Source organism: Cherax quadricarinatus, chromosome 84 (genome assembly GCF_038502225.1).
Source record: "Cherax quadricarinatus isolate ZL_2023a chromosome 84, ASM3850222v1, whole genome shotgun sequence".
In the NCBI taxonomy this organism is placed as follows: domain Eukaryota; kingdom Metazoa; phylum Arthropoda; class Malacostraca; order Decapoda; family Parastacidae; genus Cherax; species Cherax quadricarinatus.
Window position 1 is genome coordinate 9125223 of NC_091375.1, and position 17173 is coordinate 9142395.

The 17173-nt window shown below is 37.8% G+C and overlaps 1 protein-coding gene across 1 annotated transcript in view; it reads right to left on the bottom strand.

Annotated features, from left to right (window-relative positions):
* Nucleotides 1-2271: 2271 nt before the first annotated feature.
* The window catches only part of rec (recombination-defective), a 61592-nt gene continuing 46690 nt past the window's right edge, over nt 2272-17173 (bottom strand). Inside the window, exons 11-15 of the mRNA XM_053799343.2 lie at nt 16690-16902; nt 13145-13284; nt 10137-10359; nt 8928-9089; nt 2272-4228 (exon numbers count right to left, since the gene is read on the bottom strand). Coding sequence (XP_053655318.1) covers nt 4025-4228; nt 8928-9089; nt 10137-10359; nt 13145-13284; nt 16690-16902 — 942 coding nt within the window. The 3' untranslated portion in view covers nt 2272-4024. The remainder of the gene's footprint in view (nt 4229-8927; nt 9090-10136; nt 10360-13144; nt 13285-16689; nt 16903-17173) is intronic.

Sequence of the window (17173 nt, forward strand, 5' to 3'; positions counted from 1 at the left end):
TTAATGTATGCACTGCTTTACTTTTTGAGTTATTATAAAGTTATATGTTCATGAATATGTCTAGCATCTAATTCTATACCATGTAGCAGAATCCCTTATTGAAAAAAATTTTTGTACTTTCAAGTGATTTGTTGTCCAGGAGCTTCATGAATTCTGCATGTTAGCTTTTTCCTTGTAAATATATTTATATTCGTGGGGAGGGGAGGGCTAAACCTTTAAGGATCATATAGTGCCTTGGGAAATAGCAGGGATTTAGATTTGATTAAGGGATGGGGAGCACAGTTCCAATTCCTTAAATCAAGAGCCCCCTCACCAGAATCAAGGAACCTCCCTTCAGGGGTGCATTTTATAATAATCCTTATAATGAAAGGTGCCAAAATAAGGCTTGCTGATCTACAAATGTCAATTTGATACCAGCAGCCCCTCAAGAATGGTTCCTTGATCTAAGGAATTGGACCTGTGCACCAATTCATTGAATAATCTGAATGCCTTCCATTCCCCCAGGTGCTATATGACTTCCTGTGAGTTTAGCTCTTTCTCATGAGTGTAATAATGATTCCTGGCAGCAGTATGACCTTGCACATTAGGCTCTTGTTACGTGACTTGGCAAGGTATTCTTTTGACGCTAGTGTTTATTATACATTGACCAGTTGAGTAGTGCCAGCACTTTGGTGGTGTTGCTACTACAACATTGTAGGTGGGAGCATAAGCCACCTGTTTATCCACCTTGAGTTACCTTGTCATTTAAAATTTTATTAAGATGTGCAACAGTTAGGTAACTTTATTCTGAAGTTTTTTGCCTACACAGTAGGCTTCTGCAGGCAAAATGTTTTGGAATAAGTTACCCAACTGTTGCACATGTAACTTGTCAGTATTGTATACCATTATCATAATCAATATTTTAGTCTTGATTTGTAAATAACTCATTGATTCATTGGTAAAGGGAAACAGATGACTAAAATTGTGGAAAATTTTGATATGTCAGTTTAAATTTTACACTAAAGCTAGCCTAGCACCCTAATCTTGCAAAAAAAAAAAAATTCTAACATAGGATAACATGTGGTTCAATCCCCAGTACAGATGAAAACACTGGGCGTATTTCCTTAAACTGTCCAAACGTACATCTACGTTTTTTCAACATTTGAAAGTATGTAAAAAAATGTAGATCTTCTTTTTGTTTTTTTTACATTTGAAAACATGTAAAAAAAGTGATCTGCATTTTTTTTTTGTTATATATATTTGAAAATATGTAAAAAAAAACGTAGATTTACTTTTGGAGCACTACACATGTGACTATAGATCTGTTTGGACAGTTTAAGGGTTAATACACCTGGTATCCCTGTCCACCTAACAGCAAATAGGTACCTAGGTGTTGGCCGACTTGTGGGTCACATCCTGAGGCTTTGAAATGAACTAGGGTAGGATAGCTCAGTCTGTAAAAAAAAAAAAGAAAAATTAACCTCTTTCAGTCTGTATAACGTCTGATTTTGGAGCGAATTTACAGGTAGCACCTATTTATATATACAAAGATATGTCTGTATACAGTTTGTATACCAAGAGAAATATAAAAACATATGCAGTTTAATGTGATCCTTTATTGACAACGTTTTGCCCTTACAGTGAGCTTTTTCAAGTCAAACAGATCTACCTGGGGTGGAAGGTACGCGAGTATTTAAAGTCAGGTTCAGAATGTTGAGGTCAGGTGGAGAATGCTGCATCTACTGAGTGGGGTTATAGAGTCTAGAATCTTAGGAAGATTGGATAAGTTTGTGAGCAGACCTTCTGCAGTATTCTTCCATTCCTATGTGGGATAGCGATGAAGAAGTTTCTTGGCAAGTGGTTCAGCTATGTTATAGAAGCCATTGTTCTGGTTGAAATTGTTGGTTATAGAGATAAGCGATGATTCCAGGATTCTCGGTATTGGGTGTTGTCTTATCAATCACCAGAGAAGACAATACCGAAGAATCCTGGAATCATCGCTTATCTCTATAACCAACAATTTCAACCAGAACAATGGCTTCTATAACATAGCTGAACCACTTGCCAAGAAACTTCTTCATCGCTATCCCACATAAGAACATAGGAATGGAAGAACACTGCAGAAGGTCTGCTCACAAACTTATCCAATCTCCCTAAGATTCTAGACTCTATAACCCCACTCGGTAGATCATCAGATGCAGCATTCTCCACCTGACTATAAATACTAGCGTACCTTCCACCCCAGGTAGATCTGTTTGTGACTTGAAAAAGCCCACTGTGTGGGCGAAACGTTGTCAATAAACTGCATGTGTATTTATATTTCCATTGTGTCGGTATTTTATACCATTCATTTCCACTATATACCAAGAGCTGAGAGGGATGTAGAGTATACAATGAGAGCAACAGGTATGCACAAGGTTTTGTTGCTGATTGAAAACCTTATCTGAAATAGTTTAGTTTTTGTGATGAGTCAGTGCCTGATTTTGGTGGTGTGTGTCACATGTAGTAATGTGCAGCTTCGGTATCGAGTGTATACAGAAGCCATAGTACAGCTAGGTCTCGATTAGTTGGAATAATGAATCCCACGAAGTGGTCACATCATTGAGATTCACACTAATTTCTGTGCAGAGTTTGGAGAACCAGCATTAATTCACACCTGAATACATTATGTGACATCATTACATATTCTATCAATAATTTCACCTATCTTAACTTTTGCTGCGTTAACTAGAAATTACTTCAAAGTTAACAATTGGTCAAGGAAATAATGAAATTACCAGTAATAGTATCTAAAGCATTTTCTATACTTGTCAGTTTTCCTCTGTGTATCATCATAAATGTTTATTTGTACACTAGCAGTAACCCTTGTGGTTTAGTGCATCTTTTTGATTAAAGTGCACTAGTGGTAATATGGAGTACAAATTATCATTAGTACTCCATATCGTAAAACATAAATAGTTGACTAATAGGGAAAGGGGGGATTGTCCAACCGTTAAATAATTGTGGAAAACATTAAAGAATTTTATACACAGTTTAAAGATTTTTTTTAAACATTTGGCTATGTCCTACCAAGGCAAGGTGATATAAAAAAAGGAACACTTGTCATCATTCACATTATCAGTCTTTGTAGATATGAGTGTAGCTGTCACTCTAAATAGTAAATATCCCAAACCCCTCCTTTAAAATATATACACTGTACTTCCCACCTCAAGGATTCAAATCCAGTTTCCCTGAATCCCTTTATAAAATATTACCCTGCTCACAGTTCATCAAATCCAAAAAAACCATTCATCTCCACTAATATCTAACACTTGGAGATGCCTGCTGTATGTCCAAGCCCCTTGAAAACAAAATCTCTTTTACCCCCTTCATCCTTTCCTAGGATGACTCCAAGACATAAATATTGAAAAGAAAGGAATTAAAAGTACAATTTAACTAGTGGATTTTATTAGTGATTTCAAAAGATTTATATAATTTACATTGTGTAATACTATATCTGTGCTTAGTTATGATTAGCGCTGTATAGCCCTTGTGGCTTAGCACTTCTTTTTGATTATAATAATAATTAGTTATGATTATTTTTGGAGTGACTATAGTACAATAATAATTACCTAAGGATAAAAAATGTCTTTATTATAGAGTAGAATATTCAACCCATCATGACTAATATACAATCTTTCCTCAATATTATTGAATTAATATTTGACACTTAAATTCAGCTTGTACTAGGGTAAGACCACCGAATAATATGGATGCCTTGATATTACTAGTCAAAAGTTCTTAATCCAAAGAATTGAAGCTACCTTCTCCTTTGGACTATTATTATTATAACCATAAACAAGAACTAAACCTCTCCTTTGAATATAATAATTATAGTCTCATCTTCAAAAATTGATCTACCAACTAAATTATTACTGAGATCAGTCAGTAAATTTCAAACTTATTTAAAAAGTCTGCACCTGCTGTATAAACAAATATTTTATACTTCTAATGAATATATGAACAATGTGTTCCACTTCAGCTATAGAAGATCCATACAGCTATATTAATAATCTGCTGTTTGAAGCTGATATATTTTGGGACCTTTCTTTAATAAATATCCCTGATGGTTCAGATTTGCAATAAAGTCTCCAAAGTCTGCAACCTGAATGTTTGCCTGCCGTGCTAACTGCTTCATCTCATCAGTGTTGTACAATGACTTGTAAGTCTTCTCCGACATCCTTTGAAGAACTGCCACAAACTTTTTCATCTATAAAATATGGATACATTAATTCTCTACAATAGTAATAACTCCTTTGATTTTAAAAGTTTTCATCCAATGAAATAGAGGTACTCTTCCCTGCCTCGGATCAAACCAGATTCTCTAAGAGCTATCGATTCAATGCTTCCCCTCTAATATAATACAATTAAATAATTTTTTTTACACACACTTGTGCCATCTCCCAACAAGGGTGTAAAAGAGAAAAAATAAATCTATTATACCCTTCAAGGAGAGTACGTACCTTCATACTCTTGATCTGATTAACTGAAGCTACTGTCCTTTGAATCAAACCTGATTACATCCCAGTCCCCAAATGTTGTATGACCACTATGGGTTGACCTCTTCTCCATGAATATAAAACACCTGGGTATCTTTATTCTACCAACCAGTGAGATTATCAGTTCAGTAGAGGTTAAACCATAGAACGGCTGGGGTTTGAATCCAAAGCTACTGAGTCATAATACTTCAGGCCACTGGCCTGGAGTTTTACGACTCGCTCACCATGGGTTCACTCCCTTCATTTTATGGTTTGCTTGGAATCGTGTTAGTACGATTTCATGAGTCAATAGAGGTTGTTTGAAGGTGGTGAAAGAAGATAATTTCAATACCTTCAAATAACCTGTAGTGAATTGATAAAGCCAGTGCTTAGAAAAACATCTACAGGTCCCCCTCAACATTCACGTTTTCAGCTTTCGCAGGCTTCACACATTCGCAAATTCCCAGCCGCCAAATCATATTCAAGTTTCCCTCCGATCCCCGCAACTGGCAGCCAGCCCTCCCACCACTCGGTGTGGTGAGTGTTTTGTTTGTTCATTATTTGCTATTAAACTACAGTATAAATAATGTAAACCCATTCATGACTGCATATTGGAATGGCTATTCGGACAGGTATTGGACGGTGACATCATGTGTTTACTCTTGAACACAGCAAAGAATCAAACATTTCTGCTACTGCTAGTAATAATAATAATAAATACGATATAATTGAAGAAGGAAGTTGTACAAAAATACGAGGGAGTGGTTGACACATGGTCAGTGTGGCTTTGTTTATGCTGGAGTGAGCATTAGTCTCCCTGCTCTTCCAAACATTTCACAATAATTCATTGTGTTTGGTGCTTGTAGATTGAGTGCGACTGGAGTGGATGAGGTAGCTGTTGAGGCAGTGGTATTTAATAACATACATGTTATTAATAATAATAATACATTTTATTAATTATATGTACTATTATTATTTATAACATATATGTTATTAAATTCAACTGCTGAATTATTGTGAAATGTTTGGAAGAGCAGGGAGACTAATGTTCACTCCAGCATAAACAAAGCCACACTGACCATGTGTCAACTACTCCCTCATATTTTTGTACAATTTCCTTCTTCAATTATATCGTATTGGTGTTATTATTAGCAGTAGGAGAAATGTTTGATTCTTTGCTGTGTTCAAGAGTAAACACATGATGTCACCGTCCAATACCTGTCCAAATAGCCATTCCAATATGTAGTCATGAATGGGTTTACATTATTTATACTGTAGTTTAATAGCAAATAATGAACAAACAAAACACTCGCCACACCGAATGGTGGGAGGGCTGGCTGCCAGTTGCGGGGGTCGGAGGGAGGGTAGTAGGGACTCGCAGTGGTGGAGTCTGTGGTATTTAATAACATACATGTTATTAAAGCATAACATGTATATATTTAGTACAATTTACGACGTTTTCATGTATTTTATGATTGTTCATGGTTCAACAAGTTAAGGAAGCAGTATTGTATTATGTTTCCCTACAATATATTGGGGCACCAAACATTCGCGAGGCTCTTCATCCCCTAACCCTCGCGAATGTTGAGGGAGACCTGTATATAATAAAGATAGCCAGATGTTGCACATGTGTCTTATCAACTTGTTGGCATTATATAATATTACCACTGCCAATAATAGTACTATAAAGGAATAAATTTTTTTAATGAAATGGAAAAGCAAAATAGATTAATTTACATTGCAGAAAATCTATTGACAGTTTGTCATGAAAGACTCGTCTAGAAACTCCATAGTGTAATAGGTTTGTAGACAGCAATCGCCAAGTGAGTGTAAAATGGTAGCCTGTAATTGTTTTACATGATGGTAGGATTCCTGGTGTATTTTTTCTGTCTCATAAACTGACAAGGCTTCAGGTGTCTTGCTACCTCTACTTCTTACACTTGCATATATATACATATCCCTCTGGGTTTCTTACAGTTCTTGTTCATTTCCTCTTATCTCCATGGGGAAGTGGAACAGAATTCTTCCTCCATAAGCCATGCATGTCGTAAAAGGCAGCTAACATGCCGGGAGCAAGGGGCTAGTAACCCCTTTCCCTGTATACATTACTGAAGTTAAAAAGAGAAACTTGTTTTTCTTTTTGGGCCAGTTTGTTGAATGAAGAAATTTTCAATTTTACCCTTTCACTGTTGCAACCTCCAAAATTAAAAGTGCTGACAATGTGGTGAGAGAATATTTTCCTGAAGATGATGCGAAATTTGTTGGAACGTTTAAGGAATTATGCAGATGCAAACTTGGTGGTGTAGCTACAATTTACACACTGATTTCACCCACTTGACTTCTATTTTAAGTCAATTCTTATGATCAAATGATAGCTATTTAGTAGTATGACTCCCATTCTATCAACTGAGCACAAGAAACCATCCTTTCAAGTATCAGAACTGCCTTATAGCATACACAGAAGTTGCTAATTTTGCACATAAAAAAAAATACAACTTACTGAGCCTAAAATAAACACTAGGCATTCCTACCACTAAAGTAACCTTTCCTCTGTTCATTAATCATGTCCTTAGGCCTCTCCTATATAACACCTACCCCTGCATTTTAATAATGACTGGTCATCCTAATAACAAAAACAGATCAGGGAAGCCCTACTTTTCCTCAGGAAATTCACAAAAAAATATAAAATATTTCCACAATTTTGATCCTTATTTCAATCCACTTCTCGTCTGAAACTGCTCAAAATAATCTGTCTTCATTTCTTTCAGTACCAAGCAACAGCCATTTAGAAAAAACATCAAACTTGTTGTGTATTTTAAACTGGACACAAGGGCTTTCCCCATTAAGCACTGCATTGGGCAGGATTTTTTATACTCTGTGCACTCTCCTCACAGACCCATTCTCTCATGTCTACACCAAAATTTATTCTTCTTTCAACAAACCAGCCATATCCCACAGAGACACGGTAGCCCAAAAAGAAAAACAAAAGTTTCTCTTTTTAACTTTAGTACAGGAGAAGGGGTTAGTAGCCCCTTGCTCCCGGCATTCTAGCTGCCTCTTACAACACGCATGGATTACGGAGGAAGAATTCTGTTCCACTTCCCCATGGAGATAAGAGGAAATAAACAAGAACTAGTAAGAAAATAGAAGTAATCCCAGAGGGGTGCAAATATATATACTTGTAGAAGTAGTAAGACATACCTGAAATCTTGCATGTCTATGAGACAGACTCCGATCATCATGTAAAACAATTACAGGCTTTCATTTTACACTCACTTGGCAGGACAATAGTACCTCCCTGGGCAGTTGCTGTCTACCAACCTACTACCTAGGCAAAATTTATTGATGCTAGCATATTTGTCAGAGCTGTACTTAGTGTAGATCTACGCAAGTGACAGCAGCATCAAAGTAAAAAGATTAAACAGAGAGTGATGTGAGGAAAACTGTCAACTTTGGAATTCTATAAGAATTGTTGCTTGCTTTGATAGCATTTATATAAATGATGTGCTAGAAAGAAAAAACTATATGAACATGTCTGTGGATACAAAAACTCTACATGAAAACAAAATGATGAATTGGAGTGATGAATGAATTACAGACTACTGTACACAAGTACAGTAGCAGTTGAAGAGTAATCTGATCATAATATCAACAACTGAATGAATGATGGTGAATATGGTTTCTAGAATTCATCATGGACAAAAAAATTGTCAAGAGAACATCACACAGTATTTCAAACACTACTTCAAAATGGGGCAAAACATCTACCTACAATAAATGGTTTAAGAGAAGGTGCTTTGGAGTATTCATTTCCTTTACAATGGCATTTATAAATATATTAAACCATGATGACATCACAGAGCCCTGTCTAAAGCCTATTTTTTACTGAGAAACAGTTCCCTCTCTCCCCTACATAGCCGCACTATATGCATAAAAACTTTTTACTGCCTACATCAGCAGTTTCAGACCTACATTTTTTCACTAAATTATGCCTTCTTCCCAACCTCTAGCAGATTCTCTTTACTAAGCAAAACTAATTATCACACCTGCCATAGCTCCTTTCTTACATTAAAGCCACTCAGGAAAAAGGATCAGTTTCTTCCTTACAGCACACTGATGAAGGCTTTAGTTCTGATAGCAGAGCCTACGCTACGCCAAAGTTTTCCTGTGTTTAACACACAGACCTGAGACTAGTTTTGAGGGCTTGCCTACCAATAGCTGAACATGAGGCCAGATGTTCTTGTTGACTGTTTGGTCAACCAGATTACTGCTGCTGGCTGCTTGCAGGCCAACATAGCTAGTACAACTTGCCTAATAGGCATCTGCTTATATAAACAGAGGTGGATAACAAAAGATATGCTGAGAACCAGTATTATGCTTACAAGTGCCATAGGATACATTTTTTTTTTTATGGAGCAACCTATTTCTTACCTGTCCTCTATTACTAGATCCTGAACCATGTTGTGATCTCTGGAAATCAAGAAGCCCAAACTCATCAGAAAAGGTGTCCATCATCGAAAATCTCATGACCTCCACAACATCTCGAGCATCATCTTCAGTGGCCTCTTCACGAAGCACACAACGGGCTCGTGCCTGAGGAGATTATAGCATGTAAAACGTTCCTTCATAATAATGTATGCACTTTACAGATACTTTTAGCATAATGAATGAGATCCTAACTGATAACTTACAATTTTGATGTACAGTAGTTATGGTGATACTGTACTAGGCATTGTGAAATGCTGATCATTTACTGCAGGTTGTAGTGAGGTACACCAAGTCCTGTACATACTTATGTTCATTCACTAACTTTCTCTTACACAAACTAGGGGCAGGGGAAGACTACAAAATGAACTTGATACTGGTAATATACATCATGCTAGAAATATAATATATAGCTGCATTATAATATCTTCTAAAGAAGAAAAATGTTAATTAACTCTATAAAATGGCTCCCCGATTTTAAGATGTAAAATTCTGAACACTGAAATTACTTCAGTGGTACACATGACAAAAAATATAACCTTAAAGAATATGAGAGCATAAATAAAGTAGACTTCGAAGCATCAGAACATGAAGTCACAATTATAAAATATAACAAAAAAGCTGTACTGAAAAGATACTATAAATTATTTCTACACAAACAGTGAAAGTCTACAAGTATGTGATGCAACTACTGTAAATATTAAAACCAGTACTGTATATGACAAACTTAACAGTGAAGATGGGATACTGTACATAACTTTGATCCTATGGCTATAAACAGGTAATCTCTAACATTTACAAAATTTCTCCATGGGGAAGTGGAAAAGAATTTGTCCTCTGTAAACCATGCATATCATAAGAGGTGACTAAAATACCAGAATTACTTAATGTGTGAAGATGATAAACTTTATAGTCTTTTTCTTTCAGGGGTCACCCTGCCTAGGTGGGAGGTGCCTGATATGTTTGAAAACAAAAAAAATACAAGATTACAATACACAAGGTCATATGAAATGTGATGTACCTTGTTTGTAAGTGTAGATGTGTGTAACCTGGCATGTTTGTAAGTTGACTACTTACTGGACACGAAGTTCTAGTGTGGATGATACAAAATATTCACATAAAATTTCAAACCTCTGATGAACAAAGATTACACACCTCTGTTAGTCTAATGAGAGATTCCAACTGTCTTGTTGTAATAGGCGTTGAGCTGTTATTCTGGTGATGCTGCCGAAGGTCAAGATAAAACTGTTGAAGTATCTTTGCTGCTCCAGGAGTGAGCCGTGGTCTGACATACTTCCGTGAATAACAAATATACTTTCGCATGAGCTGATGTGGTATAGGGTCAAATGGTTCATCACTACGGTACTTGAGACGCTCACTGAAAAATACAAGAGAGTGTTCTTAATTCTGTACGTCGTTTCATCTGCATTTCCAGTACAGTTCTGTACATCAATGTGCAATTTTTAATTTTTATTTACTGTATCAGGTAGCATACAACATATAATAAATACCTGTACCATATCAAAGAACTTAGAGTGGTGCCCTGACCCATTCAACAGCAATCTCCTAATAAACACAAACTGCTGATGGCTACTTATTTGTAGCTGCAGGAGCAGAGCCAAGCTCGTGGTACTTAGCTATGGCAAACACGAGGAAATTAAATCGTCATCAGAGTACAAAACAAATTCTGGCCACAAAATAGAGCGAAACACCAACGTCAAAGACCTGGGAGTGATCATGTTGGAGGATCTCACCTTCAAGGACCATAACATTGTATCAATCGCATCTGCTAGAAAAATGACACGATGGATAATGAGAACCTTCAAAACTAGGGATGCCAAGCCCATGATGACACTCTTCAGGTCACTTGTTCTATCTAGGCTGGAATACTGCTGCACACTAACAGCACCTTTCAAGGCAGGTGAAATTGCTGACCTAGAAAATGTACAGAGAACCTTCACGGTGCGCATAACGGAGATAAAACACCTCAATTACTGGGAGCGCTTGAGGTTCCTTAACCTGTATTCCCTGAAACGCAGGCGGGAGAGATACATGATTATATACACCTGGAAAATCCTAGAGGGACTTGCACACGAAAATCACTCACTACGAAAGCAAAAGACTTGACAGACGATGCAACATCCCCCCAATGAAAAGCAGGGGTGTCACTAGCACGTTAAGAGACCATACAATAAGTGTCAGGGGCCCGAGACTGTTCAACTGCCTCCCAGCATACATAAGGGGGATTACCAACAGACCCCTGGCAGTCTTCAAGCTGGCACTGGACAAGCACCTAAAGTCGGTTCCTGACCAGCCAGGCTGTGGCTCGTACGTTGGTTTATGTGCAGCCAAGAGTAACAGCCTGGTTGATCAGGCTCTGATCCACCAGTTGATGGTGCATGCTTCTTTCAGACTACCTGCACTTTGAGAACATACAGTGGACCCTCAGCTAACGATATTAATCCGTTCCTGAAAGCTCATCGTTAGCTGAATTATTTTTCCCCATAAGAAATAATGGAAATCAAATTAATCCATGCAAGACACCCCAAAGTATGAAAAAAAAAAATTTTTACCACATGAAATATTAATGTTAATACACACAAACTGACACTTACCTTTATTGAAGATCTGGTGATGATTGATGGGATGGGAGGAGGGGAGAGTGTGGAAGTTGTTAATGTTTAGAAGGGGAATCCCCTTCCATTAGGACTTTAGGTATCAAGTCCTTTTCTGGGGTTACTTCCCTTCTTCTTTTAATGCCACTAGGGCCAGCTTGCGAGTCACTGGACCTCTGTCGCATAACATATCTGTCCATAGAGGCCTGTACCTCCCGTTCCTTTATGATTTGTGTAAAGTGGTTCACAACATTGTCATTGTAATAGTCACCAGCACGGCTTGCAATAGCTGTGTGAGGGTGATTTTCATCCATAAAGGTTTGCACTTCAACCCACATTTCCTTAATCTCTTTATTCATATCCATAGTAATTCTCATCCTTTTTCCTGCAGGGTTGGCACTAGCTTTCTTGGGGCCCATAGTGACTCATTTTGCAGGTACAATCACTAAAAACGCTGTGATAATATGAAATGTTCCGATTTTATGCATGGATGCGACCACACTGGCTGGCTTGTAAACACTGGTGCGCTCAGGCCACACATGGATGTGTCTCGAACGAATCGCGTATCGTGAGTTTTTTAGCGTTAGCCGAGGCAAAATTTTTGCGTTAAAATGTATTGTTAGCTCGATTTAACGTTAGGTGATGCCATCGTTAGCTGAGGGTCCACTGTACAGAAATTCACAACCCATAATGCTGAAATAAAATTAAACAATGTCTCAGTTCCTCTTGAACCATTATCAAGATGAGTGAGAAATAAGGAGAAAGCCAGAATTAAGGCAAGTGCTTTGGAAGTGGAGACAATGAAGGTCAAGTAATATGTCTGAAGTTCACAACACTTGATATTATAACAGGAACAGCAAGCTTCAATGGAAAAAAAGCCATAGCAAAGATTCATGTTACAGCTGTTGTGTATAAGGTCATGTTCAATCTGTCAATATATACCAAAAAATTTAAAGCTTCACTTCCTTGCAGCCCTGAAGAACAATGAAGTAAAGAGCATATCTACACAAATACAGTGGACCCCCAGTTTACGATATTATTTCATTCCAGAAGTATGTTCAGGTGCCATTACTGAACGAATTTGTTCCCATAAGGAATATTGTGAATTAGATTAGTCCATTTCACACCCACAAACGCACTTACATAATTGGTCACATTGGGAACTGATCGTAAACCGGGGGTCCACTGCAGTGGTAAACAGCTGGAATGAGATTCAGGAGGAATGCAGTATGTGCTACAATATCTGGAAATATTAACTCGTGTAACAAACTGAAGATGGGGCACAATGAGCATACTTCTGCTTCTGAAACTACAAATATGTAAATAAAAAATAAGTAATCTATTTCTCACAGCTAACCCATATTTTGACAACATTTTGGTTCCTCTTTTACCACATCAAATCATAACTTGATAATGGTCAGGTATGGACTAAATGACAATGTAATGTTACTTCTTCAATTTGTGTTAGTTGTCTTTAAGCTACAGTGCTGTGACTTATTACCCTCTCTCTTTCTCTCTCACACACATATTGCACTAAATATTTATTACCTCAAAGGTTTTTCTTCGTCAATAATACTCGAGTTTAAGAGGTCTTGTCTCCTGACTTTCAATGGAAGCACTTTACCAGTCTTTCCTCTAGTGCCACTGTGTAGTGCCATCACATGTTCAGATAAGAGACAGTCCAATTCCTATGTGAGAAGGCAAAAAACAACTGGATGTGGATTACATTAAGACTTATGATCTACCTTAGCATACTTCACAAGGATTTGACAGAACAAAAATACAAATGCTGTTCTAACCATCACCACCTTTCCTCCCTTCCTTCTCCCCATTACTCCCTATGTCTTTACTACCCACCAGCACTACCAAGGGCATCCTAGCACCGCCACATATTAATATTATGTTAAATACTCACATTCTTAAAATACTTGAAGCTCCTAAATATGAAATAGTCCCATTTAAATGATTATAGTTGCTGAATTATATTAAAAAAGAAGTGCTAAGATATGGAGGTCATTTCACAAAGACTCTAGAGCCACTTAAGATACAATGCTAAGCATAAAAATACTTTTTAATATTAATCAGCAAATTAGGTCTTTAAGCCTAAATCTACTGATATCAATGCACTCACAAAACAAGTGGTTTTGAAGAAAATAACAATACTGTGACCAGCTGGGTATCGAATTTGGTGGCACAGTGGACTAAGGTGTCGAGAAATCTAGGTATTTCCCAGGAGGTGGCTAAATATCTTAGGTTCAATCCCTGGCTAGTCACAGTATTATTTGATCCACTGATATGTAATATAACTTTCAAATATTACTCAATCAGTTAAGTCTTAAAATATACAGTCCAGTCATTTAAGTAGTACTGATCTTGAGGTATATTTCCTGACATTCCTTAAACCTAAACCAATTTTTCTACTAAATGCAACAAATTCTCATTTTTAAAGTTGATGTTCCTGTAGAAAACTATTTCTTTCAACGCATCGGCGGGGTGTTCATCCCACCGAGGCGGGGTGGCCCAAAAGGAAAAACGAAAGTTTCTCCTTTTACATTTAGTAATATATACAGGAGAAGGGGTTACTAGCCCCTTGCTCCCGGCATTTTAGTCGCCTCTTACAACACGCATGGCTTACGGAGGAAGAATTCTGTTCCACTTCCCCATGGATATAGAGGAAATAAACAAGAACTAGTAAGAAAATAGAAGAAAACCCAGAGGGGTGTATACATGTATGTATGGTGTGACCTAAGTAGAAGTAACAAGACATGCCTGAAATCTTGCATGTTTATGAGAAAAAAAGACAAGCAATCCTAGCATTATGTAAAACAATTACAGGGTTTCGTTTTACAGGCACTTGGCAGGACGATAGTACCTCCCTGGGCGGCTGCTGTCTACCAACCTACTACCTAGAAGTAAACTATTTCACATTTTAGTATTGTGGAAAAATGCAATGAATTGTTGGTGCATTTTTATTACTGCATTATTAACAAACTCTACGCTCCCTGGTGAAAGTGGAGTTCGAGCACAACCAAGTCTGGGAGCTGGAGAGTCACTTCAGGAAATTAAAGAACTGCCTCCCATGATCCTTGTGGATTCACAAAATGGTGAAAGGAAATGTATCTGGACAGAGACAAAGTCTGTGAATGACAGGTATATTGTAGGCACAATATAAGGTCCTAAATATTAGGAAAAGATGCCAGCAAACCTCAAATGGAGAGAGGACATATCAATTCTGAAGACCAGACAGGAAGATATGGAGCAAGATCAAGCTAAATTAGATCATTCACAGGAATGAAGAATGCAGCAATGACATGAAAAAGAAGGGCTCAGGAAACCATCCCTCAGAGTTAACAGATGAAAACCAGTCTGCAGGCTAGCGGCACCTACATAGAATGCAGACCTTCAATATCTTTGAAGAGGATGACATGATCACTGTACTTTTGCAGAATTGCCACCAACTTAACACTCCTGTTGTGAGATGGAAGGTTGGGGACCTGTGGCCAGGCCCCAGAGTGATACTCAAAGAGGGTCACGAGACTAGAGAAAAACAAGAAGCCAAAAGAAATGGCTACAGAAGAGTCCAAAGGTACAGAGGAAGGACCTCCCTAAGAGGGGCCAGCAGGGAAATCCTCCAGTAGAAGAATCAGTGTCTGCTGTGAACACTCAACAAGGTGCACTTATGCTACAAGTCCTGTGAGTAGGGAATATTAAATGGGTGTTACGCTCAGAAAGTTGCAGAGAACAAGTCAAATGTAGATACTTAAGATATCTCTAAAGCTAGCTCAGTGTGAGACATACATTTAGTCAACAGAAAATTAATCTCTCATGAAAGTTTAATTGTTGATATTACAAAATCAGTGATGATTCAGCTTGGTTTGGCATGGGCTCTACTTGCAGTTTGTGGCACCACAACATCATTATAATGACTGGTGAGGACAAACAAGGCTGGCATTGGGTGAACGCAAATGAGGCTGGCATGGGCACTAATAGAACATACCAGGATTAGGTGAGGTAAACATAATGTAGGTTTATGGTCTCACAACAAAATAAAAGGAAAACATTCAGTATTATAAAAACCAAACTGAATTTGCTATTCATAAAAAGAGTCAAATTGGGGAGGAGTATGGAAGAAGTGAATGTTTTCAGATACTTGGGAGTTGACGTGTCGGCGGATGGATTTATGAAGGATGAGGTTAATCATAGAATTGATGAGGGAAAAAAGGTGAGTGGTGCGTTGAGGTATATGTGAAGTCAAAAAACGTTATCTATGGAGGCACAGAAGGGAATGTATGAAAGTATAGTAGTACCAACACTCTTATATGGGTGTGAAGCTTGGGTGGTAAATGCAGCAGCAAGGAGACGGTTGGAGGCAGTGGAGATGTCCTGTTTAAGGGCAATGTGTGGTGTAAATATTATGCAGAAAATTCGGAGTATGGAAATTAGGAAAAGGTGTGGAGTTAAAAAAAGTATTAGTCAGAGGGCAGAAGAGGGGTTGTTGAGGTGGTTTGGTCATTTAGAGAGAATGGATCAAAGTAGAATGACATGGAAAGCATATAAATCTATAGGGGAAGGAAGGCGGGGTAGGGGTCGTCCTCGAAAGGGTTGGAGAGAGGGGGTAAAGGAGGTTTTGTGGGCAAGGGGCTTGGACTTCCAGCAAGCGTGCGTGAGCGTGTTAGATAGGAGTGAATGGAGACGAATGGTACTTGGGACCTGAAGATCTGTTGGAGTGTGAGCAGGGTAATATTTAGTGAAAGGATTCAGGAAAACCGGTTATTTTCATATAGTCGGACTTGAGTCCTGGAAATGGGAAGTACAACGCCTGCACTTTAAAGGAGGGGTTTGGGATATTGGCAGTTTGGAGGGATATGTTGTGTATCTTTATATGTGTATGCTTCTAAACTGTTGTATTCTGAGCATCTCTGCAAAAACAGTGATAATGTGTGAGTGTGTTGAATGATGATGAAAGTATTTTCTTTTTGGGGATTTTCTTTCTTTTTTGGGTCACCCTGCCTCGGTGGGAGATGGCCAACTTGTTGAAAAAAAAAAAAAAAAAGAGTCAAACTTTAACAACTTTCAATATGAATAAATTTTACCTCATCAGGTTTATCCAAAAGTATGAAGACTAAATCAAATCTTGAGAGAAGAGCACTGTTCATCTTGAGATTCTCTGAGACTGTCTTGGCTTTGTTATAGTGACCTCCCACAGGGTTGGCAGCAGCAAGTATGGAGGTTCTGGCTGGAAGTGAACACACAATTCCTGCCTTGGCTATACTAATGCTCTGCTGCTCCATGGCTTCTAGCAGTGCCTAAAATAAAACAATGTGCACCTCTTAATAAAGATTCAACATTTACATACTTGTAAGTTATGAATGAAAAATGTGGCCAACACAAAGTATATCATAAATAGAGTACTGTAATAAAAGAAATAACAGAGACTGGCTTTATTTTTACTATTATTAAGTGTGCAGTATTACTAAATGAAAGATGAAAACTGAATTTTTGAAGGGCACAAAAACTGCACAAGTACTCTAACTGAAAAAATTACCACTGCTACTTGAAGCTTTGTGTGTGTGAATG